Here is a 17,977-nt window from a genome sequence, read left to right as displayed (position 1 = left end):
GGGGGTTATTTATCATAGGTCGACTTTTAAAGTTATGTAAATTTTTAAAATTATAATAAATTTGAATGAACTCACAACTTGAATGGCAGGTTCTTTATGGAAAAAACTTGAATGTAGAAAAAAAGATACCGGCACACAAGACTTGCTTGCAGGGAAACCCTTGCTTTAATGCGGAAGTACAACGTTTCGGGGACACGCCCCTTTCTCAAGCATACATGAGAAAGGGGCGTGTCCCCGAAACGTTGCACTTCCGCACTTTTGAATTAACGCAAGGGTTTCCCTGCAAGCAAGCCTTGTGTGCCGGTATCTTTGCTTCTAGACTAAATTTGGAGGTTGCCGTACCCTCTATTACTGAGCACCAGGCGTTATCTTCAGGAGATTGCCGTGGGTGTGCGTCTGCTCTATCTTGTTCCAGTAAAAACTTGAATGTCTAATGTTCAAGCTAATAGGGAACGACCCCCAAATCTAGTTTTCCTCCGAAATAAAACTCGAATGCCAGGAAGGCAATTAACATCTTCAAATGGTTCAACTGACCTCTGCCAATTGAATTGTCGATTTAGAACTGTATCCAGGGTCGAGGTGCGATTAATCCCCAGGGATGCACTTTTGTGAAATAGTCTCCCGAATACCAAACCCAATCTTAATTTGCATATGCAAATTACGGATGGGAAAGGAAAAAGTGGGAACATTATTTTTATTTGTTTTGTAGCGGCAAGCAACCAAATATTTAATGATGAGATTAAAGTGGACAGAAAAGATTTATTAAGGTTCAAATGATAAATTTGAATTTTCATATATATTTTTTCTTTGGTCAAAATCACAAATTCGAATCTAAAACAACCAACTCAAATTTGGAATCGAATGTGAGATTTATAGGGATGCACCGAATCCATGATTCGGCTCAGGATTCGGCCTTTTTCAGCAGGATTTGGATTCGGTCGAACCCTTGTGCCTGGCCAAACGAACCCTAATTTGCATATGAAAATTAGGAGTGGGAAAGGAAATCACGTGACTTTTCATCACAAAACAAGGACCTCCCCTAATTTGCATATGCAAATTCAAATACAGCTTGGTATACAGCCAAATCGTTCACAAAGGATTATGGGATTCAGCCGATAACCGAACCAATCCATATGTTAATTTGCATATGCAAATAAGGGGTGTGATAGGAAAAAGTGGGGAATTTTTCTTGTTTTGTGATAAAAAGTCACGTGATTTCCCTCTCCTTATTTACATATGCAAATTAGGATTTGGATTCTGTTCGGCCAGGCACAAGGATTCGGCCGAATCGGAGTCCTTTGAAAAAGGCTGAATCCTAAACCAAATCCTGGATTCGATGCATCTCGCATTCGAATTCAAATTTGAGTCGGTGGTTTTAAATTAGAATTTGTGAGTTTTGACCAAATATACAAAAATTCAAAAATTTACCATTCGGACCGATAGTAAATCTGCCCCTTAAAGTGTGTAACTTTGCTGTCCACTTTCATTTCATTATTAAATATTATGCTGCTTGCCGCTATTTTTTTTTTATTTTTTATAATCTTCTCATTTCTCCCCAAAAGCTGACTTGACTTCTCTGGAAGTTTTTGGTTGCTGTAGGATAATGTGTGTGCGCCTGGGTAGAATATATTTTATGTGCACTAAAACCAAAATTAGCATGACGGCCGCTGACCCATATCCTTCAGTTACGCAAATAGAGAATCAATTGTTCCCTTGAAGTTGGACCTCTGATTGGGAGACCTCTCATGTAGTTTTTCTTCTGACATGCACTTGTGATCGTGGGAATTTCCTCCAATTTAATTCAGTCCTTCGATTCCTACATTACACATCCTATAATTATGTTTTTAGCACTAGTAGCTGTAGTAATTGCGAGTGTTTGTAGATTAGTAGCCCCACAATGGGCAAAACGCTGGGATTTCTCCTGATATTCTCTGATTTGTTGATTTTGTTTGAGTTTATATGATAGGCGTTCGTCACTCAGAAACATGAATCGGCAATTTAGTGATTGACAGTTAGGGGCTGATTCACTAAGGGTCGAATATCGAGGGTTAATTAACCCTCGATATTCGACTGGGAATTGAAATCCTTCGACTTCGAATATCGAAGTCGAAGGATTTAGCGCAGATAGTACGATCGAAGGATTATTCCTTTGATCGAACGATTAAATCCTTCGAATCAAAGGATTTAAATCCAACGATCGAAGGAATATCCTTCGATCAAAAAAAGATAGGCAAGCCTATGAGGACCTTCCCCATAGGCTAACATTGACTTCGGTAGCTTTTAGATGGCGAACTAGGGGGTCGAAGTTTTTTTTAAAGAGACAGTACTTCGACTATCGAATGGTTGAATAGTCGAACGATTTTTACTTCGAATCCTTCGATTCAAAGTCGTAGTTGAAGGTCAAAGTAGCCCATTCGATGGTCGAAGTAGCCCAAAAAAACTTCGAAATTCGAAGTTTTTTTACTTCGAATCCTTCACTCGAAGTTAGTGAATCGGCCCCTTAGTTATTTGACTTGTGGGTGACATAATGGGGCCCATTTATCAATACCGGTATTGGACCTGTTATCCAGAATGCTCTGGACCTGCGTTTTTTCCGAATAACGGATCTTTTTGTAATTTGGATCTTCATACCTTGTCTTCTAGAAAATCATGTAAACGATAAATAAAGCCAATAGGCTGGTTTTGCTTCCAATAAGTATTAATTATATCTTATTTGGGATCAAGTACAAGTTATTGTTCTATAACTACAGAGAAAAAGGGAACCGTTTTTTAAAAATGTGGATTATTTCATTATAATGGAGTCTATGGGAGACGGCCATTCTGTAATTCAGAGCTTTCTGGATAACGGATCCCGTACCTGTACTGGACAAATTTGCATCTGGGCAGTAATCCATAGCAACCATGATTAACTTTATTAAACCAGATGCTAGTAGAACAATGAAATGAAAGATCTGATTGGTTGACGTATGTGCATATTAGTGATGTGCGGGTCGGGCTTTTCCTGATCCATTTTAACACTTAAAGGAACAGTTCAGTGTTAAAATAAAAACCTGGTAAATGGATAATACATATGCAAAATAAAAAAAAAAAATGTATCTAATATAGTTAGTTAGGCTAAAATGTAATGTATAAAGGCTGGAGTGAGTGGATGTATAACATAATAGCCAGAACACTACTTCCTGCTTTTCAGCTCTCTAACGCTGAGTTAGTCAGTGACTATAAGGGGGCCCACATGGGACATAACTATTCAGTGAGAAAGCTGAAAAGCAGGAAGTAGTGTTCTGGCTATTATGTTACACATCCAGTCACTCCAGTCTTTATACATTACATTTTTGGCTAACTACATTGAAAACACTTTTTATGTACTATATTTACCCAGTTTTTATTTTTATACTGAATAGTTCCTTTAAGACTCCACCAGCTGGGCCCTAGTGGAGCTTGCTATTGCTACAGGTATCTCCACTGCCCTGTTCCCTTCCAGAAAAGCCAACCAACCGGATGGGTGTCCTTGTAGTAAAGGAATTACAATTAAAACTTTGATCTGTGACCTTGGTCATTACAGGCATCCCTCATATAGATAGAAAATAGGGCTACAATGGTGCTCTGTGCTATTGTGTATAAGGCTATAATTGGGACTTTGTAGTCCCACATTAACCTAATGCTTGCTGCAGCTTATTTGCCTTATTGATCATCATCATTTATTTATTAGAAGTACCTTCTAATTTGCCCATACAGACTTCATTTAGAGCCTCCCCCTCCTCATGAATGAATTAGCAGGAGGAGAGTAATGCTTTCAGTAGTCTGGATTAAGTGGATAAAGATTAATGTTCTGGATAAAACCACATCATGTTAACAGGCTGCGCCTTGCACTCGTTACATTATGTGGATCTGCTTTCTTTTCTTGGTCTCCCTGAAAGTCAGTCTTTTGTTTTCGCTTTCAAATAATTGTGTGTTTATCTTTCATTTTATCTTTTCATTTTTCTTGCTTATATTGCTGCTTTAAACTGTGGGAACCACAGCCTAGAGTCTTGCAGCGGGTTGGGTACCCTGCAAAAAATGCATAACCCGCATAATGAGTGTAGGATTTTCAGGTGCGGGTATAGATGCGGGTTTGCGTGTTCCAGGTCAGGTTGAGGGTCTCCTCTAAATTTCTTATCTAATGTTATATTGTCTATATTTTACTCTGGGTGGGATATTTTACTCTGTCCCCGCCCACTTATGATGATGTCACCGGTTTGCAACGACATTACTTCCTGTTTGATGGTGATCGGTGGATTGCGGTTTGGGTTGCGGATAAGGCAGTTGCGGGTTGGGTTGTGGATAAGGCAGTTGCGGGTCGAGTTTTGGATAAGGCAGTTGCGGGTCGAGTTGCGGATAAGGCAGTTGCGGGTCGGGTTGCGGATAAGGCAGTTGCGGGTCGGGTTGCGGATAAGGCAGTTGCGGGTCGGTTTGCGGATAAGGCCGTTGCGGGTCGGTTTGCGGATAAGGCAGTTGCGGGTTGCGGATAAGGCAGTTGCGGGTCAGGTTTAGGATAAGGCAGTTGCGGGACGGGTTGCGGATAAGACAGTTGCGGGTCGGGTTGCGGATAAGGCAGTTGCGGATAAGGCAGTTGCGGGTCGGGTTGCGGCTAAGGCAGTTGCGGGTCGGGTTGCGGATAAGGTAGTTGCGGGTCGGGTTGCGGATAAGGCAGTTGCGGGTCGGGTTGCGGATAAGGCAGTTGCGGGTCGGTTTGCGGATAAGGCAGTTGCGGGTCGGTTTGCGGATAAGGCAGTTGCGGGTCGGTTTGCGGATAAGGCAGTTGCGGGTCGGGTTGCGGATAAGGCAGTTGCGGGTCGGGTTGCGGATAAGGCAGTTGAGGGTCGGGTTGCGGATAAGGCAGTTGCGGGTCGGGTTGCGGATAAGGCAGTTGCGGGTCTGGTTGCGGATAAGGCAGTTGCGGGTCTGGTTGCGGATAAGGCAGTTGCGGGTCGGGTTGCGGATAAGGCAGTTGCGGGTCTGGTTGCGGATAAGGCAGTTGCGGGTCGGGTTGCGGATAAGGCAGTTGCGGGTCTGGTTGCGGATGCGTACAATTCGTACGATCGTTCCGAGATAATCGTGGTCTCACGATGACGATCGGATCTTTTAAAAATCTCAACATCTATGGCCAGCTTAAAGGGATACTGTCAAGGGAACAAATTTTTTTTTCAAAATGAATGTTAATAGAGCTGCTCCAGCAGAATTCTGCACTGAAATCCATTTCTCAAAAGAGCAAACTGATTTTTTTTTATATTCAATTTTGAAATCTGACATGGGACTAGACATTTTGTAAATTTCCCAGCTGCCCCAAGTCATGTGACTTGTGCCTGCACTTTAGGAGAGAAATGCTTTCTGGCAGGCTGCTGTTTTTCCTTCTCAATGTAACTGAATGTGTTCCCATGACAGTATCCCTTTAAGTGAATGATTGCAACAATTTGATTTAGTTACTGAGCCCCTAATCCAGTATGTCCTATACTATAGTAGGTGGAGTTTTGCACCCGTTTTATAATGCTTAGAGTTGAGTCATGTGATGCACGTGCCTTTTCTGAAATCAGCAAGATTCTGAATTTTACAACCTCGTTCTATAACCACGTTAATTGCCTTTTATCGTACAGACTAGAGCAGCTAATTGCTCTGCATACACTGATATTGATTTAACTGTTAATGTGCTCTGCTCAAAGAAGTCATCTCCGCTTTGCTGAAAGGGAAAACGTACAGTAATTGTGTTCCCTCGTATACACAGAAAAGTACGTGGCCTTTATCTTCCGGTTTTCCTACTCTGGGCCTTTTTCTATGTAATATTAAAACAGTCGCTTGTACTTGATCCAAACTAAGATATAATTAATACTTATTGGAGGCAAAACCAGCCTATTGGGTTGACGGTGAAACCTCCTTTTTACATCCCCTGATTTTAAAGGGGTTATTAACTTTTAGTATGATGTAGAGAGGGATATTCTGAGACAATTTGCAATTGGTTTTTATTTTCTATTATTTGTTCTTTTTGAGTTGTTTAGGGCTCTTACACGCTGGCGGTTTTTGTTGCGCTTTCTTCCGTTCAGTTGCAGAGGAGCACTGGAGTAGACGCATGTAAGCACCAAACAGGTGAGACGCAGCATATTGCATTCCACCTGCGTTTGCCGCTTATATGCGTCTGTGTACGCAATAATTGAGTGCATCTACTCCTGTGCTCTCCTGCAGCTGAACGGAAGAAGGCGCAACAAAAAAACGCCCGTGTCTAAGAGCCCTCGGCTTTTTATTCAGCCTCTCTCCAGTTTGCAATTTCAGCAGTTTGTTTGCTGTGGTCCATATTCCCCAAGCAACCATGCAGTGATTTAAATAAGGGACTGGACTATGAATAGGAGAGGCCTGAATAGAAAGACACACACACACTCTCACACTCTCACACTCTCACACTCTCACACTCTCACACTCTCACACTCTCACACTCTCACACTCTCACACTCTCTGACCCCTCTATACACTCACACAAATGATATATACCCATGTCTATGGTGCAGTGATTCTCTTTATGGGTAAAAAGGTCCCCTGCTATTTGTCTATAATGTCCTCTAATGTACTTGTAAAGTCTAATCATGTCCCCTCACAAGCGCCAGCTCATTTATATCATTCTTAAAGGACAAGGAAAGTTAAACTAAAGAAGTAGGTAGAAATGTTGTACATGATGCTTTGTGCTTCTGTACCAGCCCAAGGCAACCACAGCCCTTTAGCAGTAAAGATCTGTGTCTCCAAAGATGCCCCAGTAGCTCCCCATCTTCTTTTCTGCTGATTCACTGATTCACATGCTCTGTGCTGCTGTCACTTACTGAGCTTAGGGAGCCACTCACAATATACAGTACACATAGAATAGAAATGTCACAATATAAGGCTGATTAGTAATTAATACACATAATTACTACATGGCAGCACAGAAACCAGTGCAATTAGCATCAGAATTGAATAATCAGCAAACCTGTAGCATCAGCTTATATTACAGCCAGGGAAGCTCATTTTCTGCTGGATAATTAGTGACGAGCCCTAAGCTTAGCTTCTCAACAGCCAATCAGAGCCCACTGAGCATGTGAGTGTCACAGACACTTTCCAAGATGGTGACCCCCTGTGACAAGTTTGAAGTCCTGGATCATTGCTGCTATTGACAAGCTCAAACTTTAGCCTCGTGCAATAAGTTCACTATAGAAAACATGGCAGTTTTAGCCCTATTCATTTTTTGAGTTTAGTTCTCCTTTAAGGACTGGAGCCCAAAACTGTACTGCATACTCCAGATGAGGCCATACCAGGGACCTATAAAGGGGCAAAATTGCCACTTTTGCTTTTACCCTCACACTGCATCATGGAACATCCTAACACTTCAAAGGAAACCTATACCCCCTGAATGCTGCGGGTCTCTCTCAAAATAATATTGCAATATTATATAAATAAAGCCTTTGTTGTGAAAAAAAAAAATACATTTCTCTAATAGTGTCCGCCATTGAACATTTTCATATTGAAATGGCCCTTTTACATACAGGTATGAGATCTGTTATCCGGAAACCTGTTATCCAGAAAGCTCAGAATTACAGAATGGTCTCCCATAGCCCCCATTTAGCTAAATAATAAGATTTTTTTTTAAATTTATTTTTTCTCTGTGACAATAAAACAAGTTACTTGTACTTGATCTCAACTAAGGGGGTATATTTATCAAAGAGTGAAGTTAGAGTGAAATTCCGCCACTCTCCATTCATTTCTATGGGGTTTTTAAAGGCGTATTTATCAAAGGGCGAAATTTCACTTTCACCCATTGATAAAAACACCTTTCAAAATCCCATAGAAATGAATGGAGAGCTGCGGAATTTCACTCTTTGATAAATTTACCCCTATAATATAATTAATTCTCATTAGAACAGAAACCAGCCTATTGGGTTCATTTAATGTTTATATGATGTTCTAGGTAAAAAGATGAAGATCCAAATTACGGAAAAATCTGCTAACCAGAAAACTCAGAATCCGAACCCTAATTTGCATATGCAAATTAGGGGTGGGAAGAGGAAAACATTTTCTACTTCCTTGTTTTCTGACAAAAAGTCACGTGATTTACCTCCCGCCTCTAATTTGCATGTGCAAATTAGGGTTCGGATTCCGATCGCCGGGCAGAAGGATTCGGCCGAATCCGAATCCTACTGAAAAAGGCCGAATCCTGGCTGAATCCCGAACTGAATCCTGGATTTGGTGCATCCCTACAAATAAATCCTATACGCCGATATACTGTATGCTGCTTTACAGACGTTGGTGTGCCTTTTACCCCCACCTTATTCTTACAGTTGGAACCTGCATTATTCTTTTTTTTAAGTACAAAATGGTCAATCAAGGTCAATATTTACTGATCTCTTATGAAATTGGCACATACACAAGTCTTTTTTTTAGATTTTTTTTATTTTTTTGAAAAGCAGAAGCAACTAGTTGTTTTCAGATAAATTTCCAGAAATAACGACTTTTTCAATAACTTTCTATTTTCTATGTCACCGTTTTTCTAATATTGAAGTGTAAAGTGTCATTTTTCACCTTCTAAAGCAGCTCTGGGAGGGGGGGTCGCCGACCCTGTAAACTATTCTTAATGGATACATTTAGTATTTGTCCTTGATAGAATTGATACAATAGTTGCCAATACTCCAGAGATGCTGCTGAGAAATGGATCAACTCAATGTTGCAAAATTGTAACAGTTCAGAATCTGAAAATGTATCAAGTAAATGTTGCAAAATTGTAGCAGAGTCTGCGCCTGAATTACTGAGCTGCCAGACTCAAACAGCAGAGACAGGAACATAAAGTTAGATTTTGGAAAAACAGTAAAAAATAAATAATGGAAAGTAGTTTTAAAAAGTCATTATTTCTGGGGAACAATCTGAAAACAACTGAACTGAAAAAAGTATTTGGAAGGTGAACAATCGCTTTAAAGCTAGACCTATCATTTGTGTGCTGCTTTCTCTTTCTTTCTCTCTTTCTCTTCTCTTTCTCTTTCGCTCTCTCTCTTTCTCTCTCTCTCTCTTTCTCTCTTTCTCTTTCTCTCTCTCTTTCTATTTCTCTCTCTCTCTCTCTCTCTCTCTCTCTTTCTCTCTCTCTCTCTCTCTCTCTCTCTCTCTCTCTCTCTCTCTCTCTCTCTCTCTCTCTCTCTCTCTCTCTCTCTCTCTCTCTCTCTCTCTCTCTCTCTCTCTCTCTCTCTCTCTCTCTCTCTCTCTCCATACATAATATAATTCTGGAGCATTGTTTCAAATATTACTGTAAAGTACCAAAAGACTAAATAAAAGGATGGCCGTCCCCTTTAGGAGAGATTGATTTTAAGATTTTCATAAAAGCTGTGATACTTTAGACAAATTTGGAACTCTGCCATAACCACCTGACTATGGAATGTTCTTATGCTGTAGTTGTGGTTAAAGGTAGCGCTGCCTCCCAGCTATACTCACATAGATTGTATCTACAAAGGCCCGGGGATGACTTTGCATAATGTTAACATTGGGAAAATTGAATTTTAGGGCTGCAACAAATCCATTTTTATGTATTCTGCCGAACCCCTGAATCCTTCGTGAAAGATTTGGCCGAATACCGAACAGAATCCGAATCCAAAATTTGCATTTGCAAATTAGGGGTGGGAAGGGAAAAACATTTTTTTTACTTCCTTGGTTTGTGACAAAAATATTATCCCTCCCCACCCCAATTTGCTTATGCTAATTAGGATTCGGTTCGGCCGGGCAGAAGGATTCGGCCGAATCCAAATCCTGCTGAAAAAGGCCGAAACCTGAACCGAATCCTGGTGCATCCCTAGTTTACAATGGGAAGATATCCTGATCTGCTCTGGGTTGCATTCAATAATCAAAGATTTCGTGGTTTTCAGGCGATAATCCGAAAAAAAGTCAGTTTTCTGAGACAAATTCAAAAAAATCGTACGCTTCAGATTTTTTTTTTTTTTTTAAAGATTTTATTGAGTCTTTTCCCTTTCAAGAAAATGTATTGATAAATAGGGGGTAAAAGTCAGTGCGGATATGGTTGGAGTGGTTTTCAGAAAACAGTGAAAAAATTTTGGATTCTGATTAGATGTTTTTAGCCTGTGCCCTGTTATTGCTAATTATTTTGCAGGTGCAGTGAGTTTTAGAAAGGGACCAGTAACAAGATACACCACTTGAGGTTGTAGCACCCCTAGACACTGTTGAGCTATCCTGCTTACACTGGAATCCTGCGCGGAACCAATTTGTTAAACCCAACCCGCAACCCACATACTTACCCGCTTGGACCCGCTACCCAACCCGCAAGTACCTTATCCGCAACCCGACCCGCAAACCGCTGACCATTAAGAAACAGGAAGTGCTGTCATTGTTAACCGGAAGTGACATCATTAGAAGTAGGCGTGATCGGGGGGAAAAAGGTGTAAAACTGGAAGTGCTCAGAAAAAAAAGTAGCTATTGAGAAGACCCGCAAACCCGGAGAACCTCCGACCCGTGTCTATACCCACTCCTGAAACTTCTACCTGCAACCCACAGGGATCCACAGGTTTTTGCTGTTACTCCACTCGATACAGGACTGTAGCTTGCACCATAATTGAATTCAATCTTTTATGTGTTTTCCTTTTGGAGCAGAAGTACAGTATACAATCTCTTTCTGTTGTATAGTTTGTTTTTTTGGGTTTGTGTCAAAGGGCAACACCCCCCACCCCTAAATTCCACTCCGCATATGTGATGCAGTTGATTTAGCCAAGAACACCGTGCCTTACACAAGACGACTTGGTGGTGAAATCTCTGGCTCTGCATCTTGACAGGGTTGTTATTTATTTTTCAGTAATTCTGGCCAGAAGACAAGAACACACGGATAGTTCGAGTTCTCTGCATTACTTTTCTTCATGGCTGACAAGCAGAATCTTGTATTTCAGGAAACGTTCCTCCTTTACAACTAAATATTAATCTTCTGGTTTCTGGTTTAAGATACCTGTGGAGATAATATTACTTGTATGTCTGCCCTGCATTTCAGTTTCTACATTAAAAATAAAACACACAATATATTTTTGGTGCTTGAAAAAGGGGGTTCAGAGTCCTACCATAAACCTTGAAATTTCCACCATACGTGTTTAATTATTATATAGTCGTGCTTTTTTTCTGTAACCTCCAATAGACAGGATTTATTGGAGTGGAACAAAAATGATGCACGTCCTTCCTTGTGATCCGATTATTAACCCAGAGCTCAGATGATTGCATCCACCCTGGTTTAGCCCACCACATTAGTAAGCAAAATGTCTGCTTATGTTTGGGCAGCTTTATTGGCCTGTATTGCCCTGGCCTTAGTTGAGCAAGCCCCACCGTGGACCGAGCTATGGATTATAAGCAACTGACTAAATTTATATGCTTACTGTGGTTTTTTTTAAAGGATAAGTAAACCTTTTAAAAAAAGTGAATGTCAAATTGAAGAGAATGCTATTCTAAGATATTTTGCAATGTACTCCGGTCCGGACTGAGAATTTAAATAGGCCCTGGCATTTCAGGTACACAGAGGCCCAATCAGCCCACATAGAGGCCCAAACAGCCCACACCAGCCCACTAAATACTTACTTTCTATGGGACCTTATAGCAGCTCCTCTGGCATTTGCCAGAACCCACAGATTGCCAGTCCGGGCCTGAATGTACTGTATATTTATTATCAGTTGTCAGGAGAAAGAAAGAGGCTGCTTCTGCTTAGGAAAAATTTGAAAAAGTTTTCTAATTTTATTCCTAAGCAGAAGAACATCAGAGCAGCCTCTTTCTTTCTCCTGACAACTTCCTTGACTACTTGGTGGTCAGACTGGTGGGAAAATGACCAGCAGGTGGTGCTGTTGTAACAAAATTCATTCATATTAACAGCACATGTATCCCTTAAAGGGATACTGTCATGGGAAAAAAATATTTTTCAAAATGAATCCGTTAGTAGTGCTGCTCCAGCAGAATTCTGCACTGAAATCCGTTTCTCAAAAGAGCAAACAGATTTTTTTGATATTTCATTTTGAAATCTGACATGGGGCTAGACATATTGTCAATTTCCCAGCTGCCCCAAGTCATGTGACTTGTGCTCTGATAAACTTCAATCACTCTTTACTGTTGTACTGCAAGTTGGAGTGATATCGCCCCCCTCCTTTTCCCCCGCCAGCAGTCAAACAAAAGAACAATGGGAAGGTAACCAGATAACAGCTCCCTAACACAAGATAACAGCTGCCTGGTAGATCTAAGAACAACACTCAATAGTAAAAACCCATGTCCCACTGAGACACATTCAGTTACATTGAGAAGGAAAAACAGCAGCCTGCCAGAAAGCATTTCTCTCCTGAAGTGCAGGCACAAGTCACATGACTGGGGGCAGCTGGGAAATTGACAATATGTCTAGCCCCATGTCAGATTTCAAAATTGAATATAAAAAAATCCGTTTGCTCTTTTGAGAAATGGATTTCAGTGCAGAATTCTGCTGGAGTAGCACTATTAACTGATGTGTTTTGAAAAAAAACATGTTTTCCGATGACAGGATCCCTTTAATATCTTGGAATCAAAACAAAATAAATAATGAATATACAATGCAAAATTTCTTAGAATAGCTCCCTCATCAATTTTACATTCACTTATTTTAACGGGTCACTTATCCTTTAAGATTCACTTTATAATTTTGTCACAACTGTTTTTGTCTACAATCACAAGGTCAATTTTTCCTCTAACAAGGGAGCTCTTCTAGTCCGAGTACAATGAACAAGCTTCACTGTCGGTTTACTGTTCAAACCTCTGTAGAACTGCACGTGCCGCCTCCGTGTTCTGCGAGTTTGCTACATCTTTTACATTCCTTTGTTTATAAGCACTTAGCAATGAAAATGGTACACTGGATCAGATGAAAGTTCAGCAGCAAAAAATGAACGTTTATATGTCAGCTGGTAATAGACCCGGAAAGACTGGGGCTACCCAGGACAGCATGTGAAGCCTCTGCAATACTGAGCTGGTTTACAGTTTGTGGGAAATACGGATTGCTTTGCTTGATTGGATCAATTCAGAAACTGCTTACTTTAGATTATACCACGAATAGAAAGACCACTGCTTGCCTTTAAAAGGGTGGTTCACCTTTAGGTCAGAGACACGCGAATGTTTGGGGAGATTTAGTCACCCGGCCACAAATCGCCTCTTCTTCGGGCGACTAATCTCCCCGAAAAGCCTTCCCGTCGGCTAGAATATAAATCGCCAGCGAGATGGCACTCTCAGCGCTTCAATTTTCGAAGTTGCCCCACGAGGAAACTTCTGGCGAATTTGGAAAACGAAGCGCTCAGAGTGCCATTCCGGCTTGTGATTTCGATTCTAGTCGGCGGTAAAGCTTTTCGGGGAGATTAGTCGCCCGAAGTAGAGGCGATTTGTCGCCGGACGACTATATCTCCCCGAATCTTCACGTGTCTCTGCCCTTAAGTAAACTTTTAGTGTGTAATAGAATGGCCAATTCTAAGCAACTTCCATTGGTTGTCATTATTTTTTTTTTTTAGTTTTATCATTATTTGCCTTTTTCTTTTGACTCTTTCCAGCTTTTTAGATGGGCGTCGCTGACCCCATCTAAATGCAAATGCTCTGCAAGGCTACTCATTTATTATTACTGCTACTTTTTATTGCTCATCTTTCTTGTAAGGTCCTCTCATGTTCATATTCCAGTCTCTATTCAAATCAGTGCATGGTTGTTAGGGTAATTTTGGACCCTAGTTACCAGATTGTTTATAATGCAAATTGAAGAGCTGCTGAATACAAAGCTAAATAACGCAGAAATTTTAGACTATCACTATCTACTTCATACTAAAAGTTAACTCAAAGGTGAACCACCCCTTTAAAGCGGTGGTTCATCTTTAAGTTAACTTTTAGTATGTTATAGAATGGCTGAATCTAAGCAACTTTTCAATTTTATAGTTTTTGAATTATTTGCCTTCTTATTCTGACCCTTTACAGTTTTCAAATGGGGGTCACTGACCCCACGTAAAAACAAATGCTCTGTAAGGCTACACATGTATACTTATTGCTACTTTTTATTACTCATCTTTCTATTCAGATCCTCTCCTATTCAATTTCCAGTTTCTTAGGGTAAGGATACACGGGCAGATTCGGGGAGTTTAGTCGCCCCGGCAACAAATTCTTCAGGGCGACAATCTCCCCGAACTGCCTTCCCCTACCTTCCCGCCTGCTATAACGAAAAATTGCCAGCGGAATGGCACTCGCGGCGTTTCTTTTCCAAAGTTGCCTCGTGAGGCAACTTAGGGTGACTTCGGAAAACGAAGCGCACTGATTGCCATTCTGCCGGCGATTTACATTTTAATCCGATGGGAGACAGTTTGGGGAGATTAGTCGACTAATCTCCCCCGAATCTGCCCGTTTGCCCTTACCCTTATTCAAATCAATTCATGGTTGCTAGGTTAATTTAGACCCTAGCAACCAGATTGCTGAAATTACAAACTGCAGAGCTTCTGAATAAAAAGTGAAATAATTTGAAAACCCCAAATAATAAAAAATGAAAACCAAGTGCAAATTGTGTCAGAATATCTCTCTCTACATAATACTAAAAGTTAATTTGAAGGTGCACAACCCCTTTAATGGTTCCTTTGGAATTTTGACTTATGCAAAATCCATATGTACATCTTCTGTCTAAAGCAGTGATCCCTAATCAGTGGCCCCCGAGCAACATGTTGCACAGCAGCTTCAAGGCAAATGCTTATTTTTGAATTCCTGGCTTGGAGGCAAGTTTTAGTTGCACAACAGCTGCCAAAAAATCTCCTGTAGGCTGCCAGTCCACATAGGTGCTACCAATAGCCAATCACAGCCCATACATCGAACCCCCAGGATCCTTCTGCATGTTTACAGTATGTTGTTCCCCAAGGTTTTTTTTACATTTGAATGTGGCTCATACGGTAGGTTAATAAAGATTGGGGACCTCTAGTCTAAAGTGGTATCCAGAACATGATGAGACATTTTTGAACCTTGCATCAAAAAAAAAAAAAATGTAAGCATACTTGGCACTAATCTTAACGTACACCTTATGTCCTTTTAAACTGGAAGAGGCTTAGCAGTTTGCAGATTATCTTATATAAAATGTAATTAATCTGCTTTAGCGCAAAATAGGGAATCTGTAGTTGCAGTCATACTAGGGGGTGCTTATATTAACCCTTTTTGTGCCAGCTGGTTTTCAACAAGCAGGATTTTGGCCTTTCTCGGGTACAGGTATGGGACCCGTTGTCCAGAAAGCTCAGAACTACTGAAAGGCCATAGACCCCATTTTATCCAAATAATCCGGATTTTTAAAGATTTCCTTTTTCTCACTAATAATAAAACAGTACCTTGTACTTGATCCAAACTGAGAGAGAATTAATCCCTTTTGGTAGCAAAAACAGCCTATTGGGCTTATTTAAAGGGTATGTAAAGGCAAAAAAAATAAAATAAAATCCCATTTTTACTTTCTTTAATGAAAAAGAAACCTATCTCCAATATACCGTACTTTAATTAATAAATGTGTACAGTTTTTATAAGAAGCCTGACTGTATGCAGTGAAATGCTCCCTTCATTTACTGCTGTGGATAGGAATTGTCAGACGGTCCCTAACTGCTCTGCAGGGAAACAATCATACTTATTAACAGCAGGGGGAGCCCCCGCCTTACTTCCCAGCCATGCAGAACTCAAGCAGCTTTGTTTGTTTCCCTGTAGAGCAGTCGACGACTCTGCAGAGATTTGTATTGGATTTTATTTTTACCTTTAGATCCCCTTTAGGGTTTTCAACTCCGACTACAGGGACAAAGATCATGGAGCCAGATTTAAACAGATAAACTGGGATTCTATTTGGAGGATTATTTTGCTGCAGCCACTGGTTCTGCAGAGTTGGAGAAAGTTTGTATTCAACAAAACAAAAACTATAAAATCCACATTAGATGACATGACAACACAGGACCCAGTGCAGTCTGTATATTCTGATTATTAATCAGTCTTGCTGTATCGGCTTCTGGCAGATATTATTTGACTTGTGCTGTTTTGATCATTTATGACGATCCCTAAGCAGTAGCCCAGACCACACTGAGCATGTGCACAGTCTTGGTCTTGTAAAGATGTATAACAGAGTTACAAGCTGATGACTCCCTGTGGCCAACTTTGAAAGCATAAATTATTTGTTTGATTAGGCTTCTGGTGCAGTAAGTTCATGTTTATTATACAAAATACAGCATTTCTAGCCTTATTCTATTTTAGACTTCCCCTTTAATGTTTACACGATTTTCTAGTAGACTTAAATATATAAAGATCCAAATTACGGGAAGATCCGTTATCCGGAAAACCCAAGGTCCGCAGCATTCTGGATAACAGGTCCCATACCTGTACCTAACAAAACAATGTATTTTTATTATGCTCTTTTATGACCACATCAGCTATGTAAATGTTCCTAATGTGTGTAATATCGTTAGTGTTACAAAGTATAAGGCTCTGAATAAAACATTTAAAACCATTACATATTTATGTATTGTTCCATAATGTTTTCAGATTTCTGAACTTACCTTACTTTTTTATAGGAGAGCTCATACTTTAACCGTACTGTTTATCCTCACGTGTTCGCTCGTATACGTCACCTTACTTGAAGAAACACCTCAAGATACAGCGTACAATGCAAAAAGGTACAGCTTTGTTTTGTCTTGAAACGCTCAACGCTCTGCTAGTACTGCTGTAATGCTTTTGTTTCCAAAAACAATGTGCTTTCATCACAAATAATACAAATAGCATTTTTCTCATTAGAACATGTGATGTTGCCTTTGTCGTTCTGTATATACAGTATGTTACCCACAGTAACACCAAAAATGAAAGTGTTTTAAAGAAAAGACAATATTTTGCACTGGTGCCCTGCACTGGCAAAACTGGTGTGTTTACTTCAGAAAACTAACTATAGTTTATATAAACAAGCTTCTGTGTAGCCATGGGGGCAGCCATTCAAGCACAGGATACACAGTAGATAACAGATAAGTACTACTATAGTTTATATAAACAAGCTGCTGCGTAGCCATGGGGGCAGCCATTCAAGCACAGGATACACAGTAGATAACGGATAAGTACTGCTATAGTTTATATAAACAAGCTGCTGTGTAGCCATGGGGCAGCCATTCAAGCACAGGATACACAGTAGATAACGGATAAGTACTACTATAGTTTATATAAACAAGCTGCTGGGTAGCCATGGGGGCAGCCATTCAAGCACAGGATACACAGTAGATAACAGATAAGTACTACTATAGTTTATATAAATAAGCTGCTGTGTAGCCATGGGGGCAGCCATTCAAGCACAGGATACATAGTAGATAACAGAGAAGTTCTGAAGAATCACATTGTATACTACAGAGCTTATCTGTTATCTACTCGTGTATCCTGTGCTTGAATGGCTGCCCCCATGGCTACACAGCAGCTTGTTTATATAAACTATAGTAGTACTTATCTGTTATCTACTGTGTATCCTGTGCTTGAATGGCTGCCCCCATGGCTACACAGCAGCTTGTTTATGTAAACTATAGTAGTACTTATTTGTTATCTACTGTGTATCCTGTGCTTGAATGGCTGCCCCCATGGCTACACAGCAACTTGTTTATATAAACTATAGTAGTACTTATCTGTTATCTACTGTGTATCCTGTGCTTGAATGGCTGCCCCCATGGCTACACAGCAACTTGTTTATATAAACTATAGTCGTACTTACCGGTACACATTGGTGGTCATGGCTGCTGCTAATTGATTACCTTGGTGCTGCCGTCAGTCACTAAGTCAAGTTAGGGAGGAACTCCACGGACGATTTCGAAGCAATCTGATGTGCTGCACAAAAACGCAGGCGTCAAATCCGATGCGATGGAAATAAGGTAAGTGAATGCACTGTCGGATGGTGTTGTAGCGTTGATACGACACGACTGTCTGATTCAGGTGCAGCGTCTGCATC

The 17,977-nt window shown here is 40.5% G+C and overlaps 1 protein-coding gene across 1 annotated transcript in view; it reads left to right on the top strand.

Annotated features, from left to right (window-relative positions):
• Positions 1-17,977, top strand: part of ptdss2.S (phosphatidylserine synthase 2 S homeolog) — a 47,576-nt gene that overhangs the window by 8,421 nt on the left and 21,178 nt on the right. The window contains exon 2 of the mRNA XM_018260100.2: positions 16,575-16,676. Within this exon, the coding sequence (XP_018115589.1) occupies positions 16,575-16,676 (102 nt within the window). The remainder of the gene's footprint in view (positions 1-16,574; positions 16,677-17,977) is intronic.

The sequence above is a fragment of the Xenopus laevis genome, chromosome 4S (assembly GCF_017654675.1).
Source record: "Xenopus laevis strain J_2021 chromosome 4S, Xenopus_laevis_v10.1, whole genome shotgun sequence".
NCBI classification, from domain to species: Eukaryota; Metazoa; Chordata; class Amphibia; order Anura; family Pipidae; genus Xenopus; species Xenopus laevis.
The sequence above is the reverse complement of the archived record's forward strand: the minus strand, read 5'-3'. Positions and strand labels throughout refer to the sequence as shown.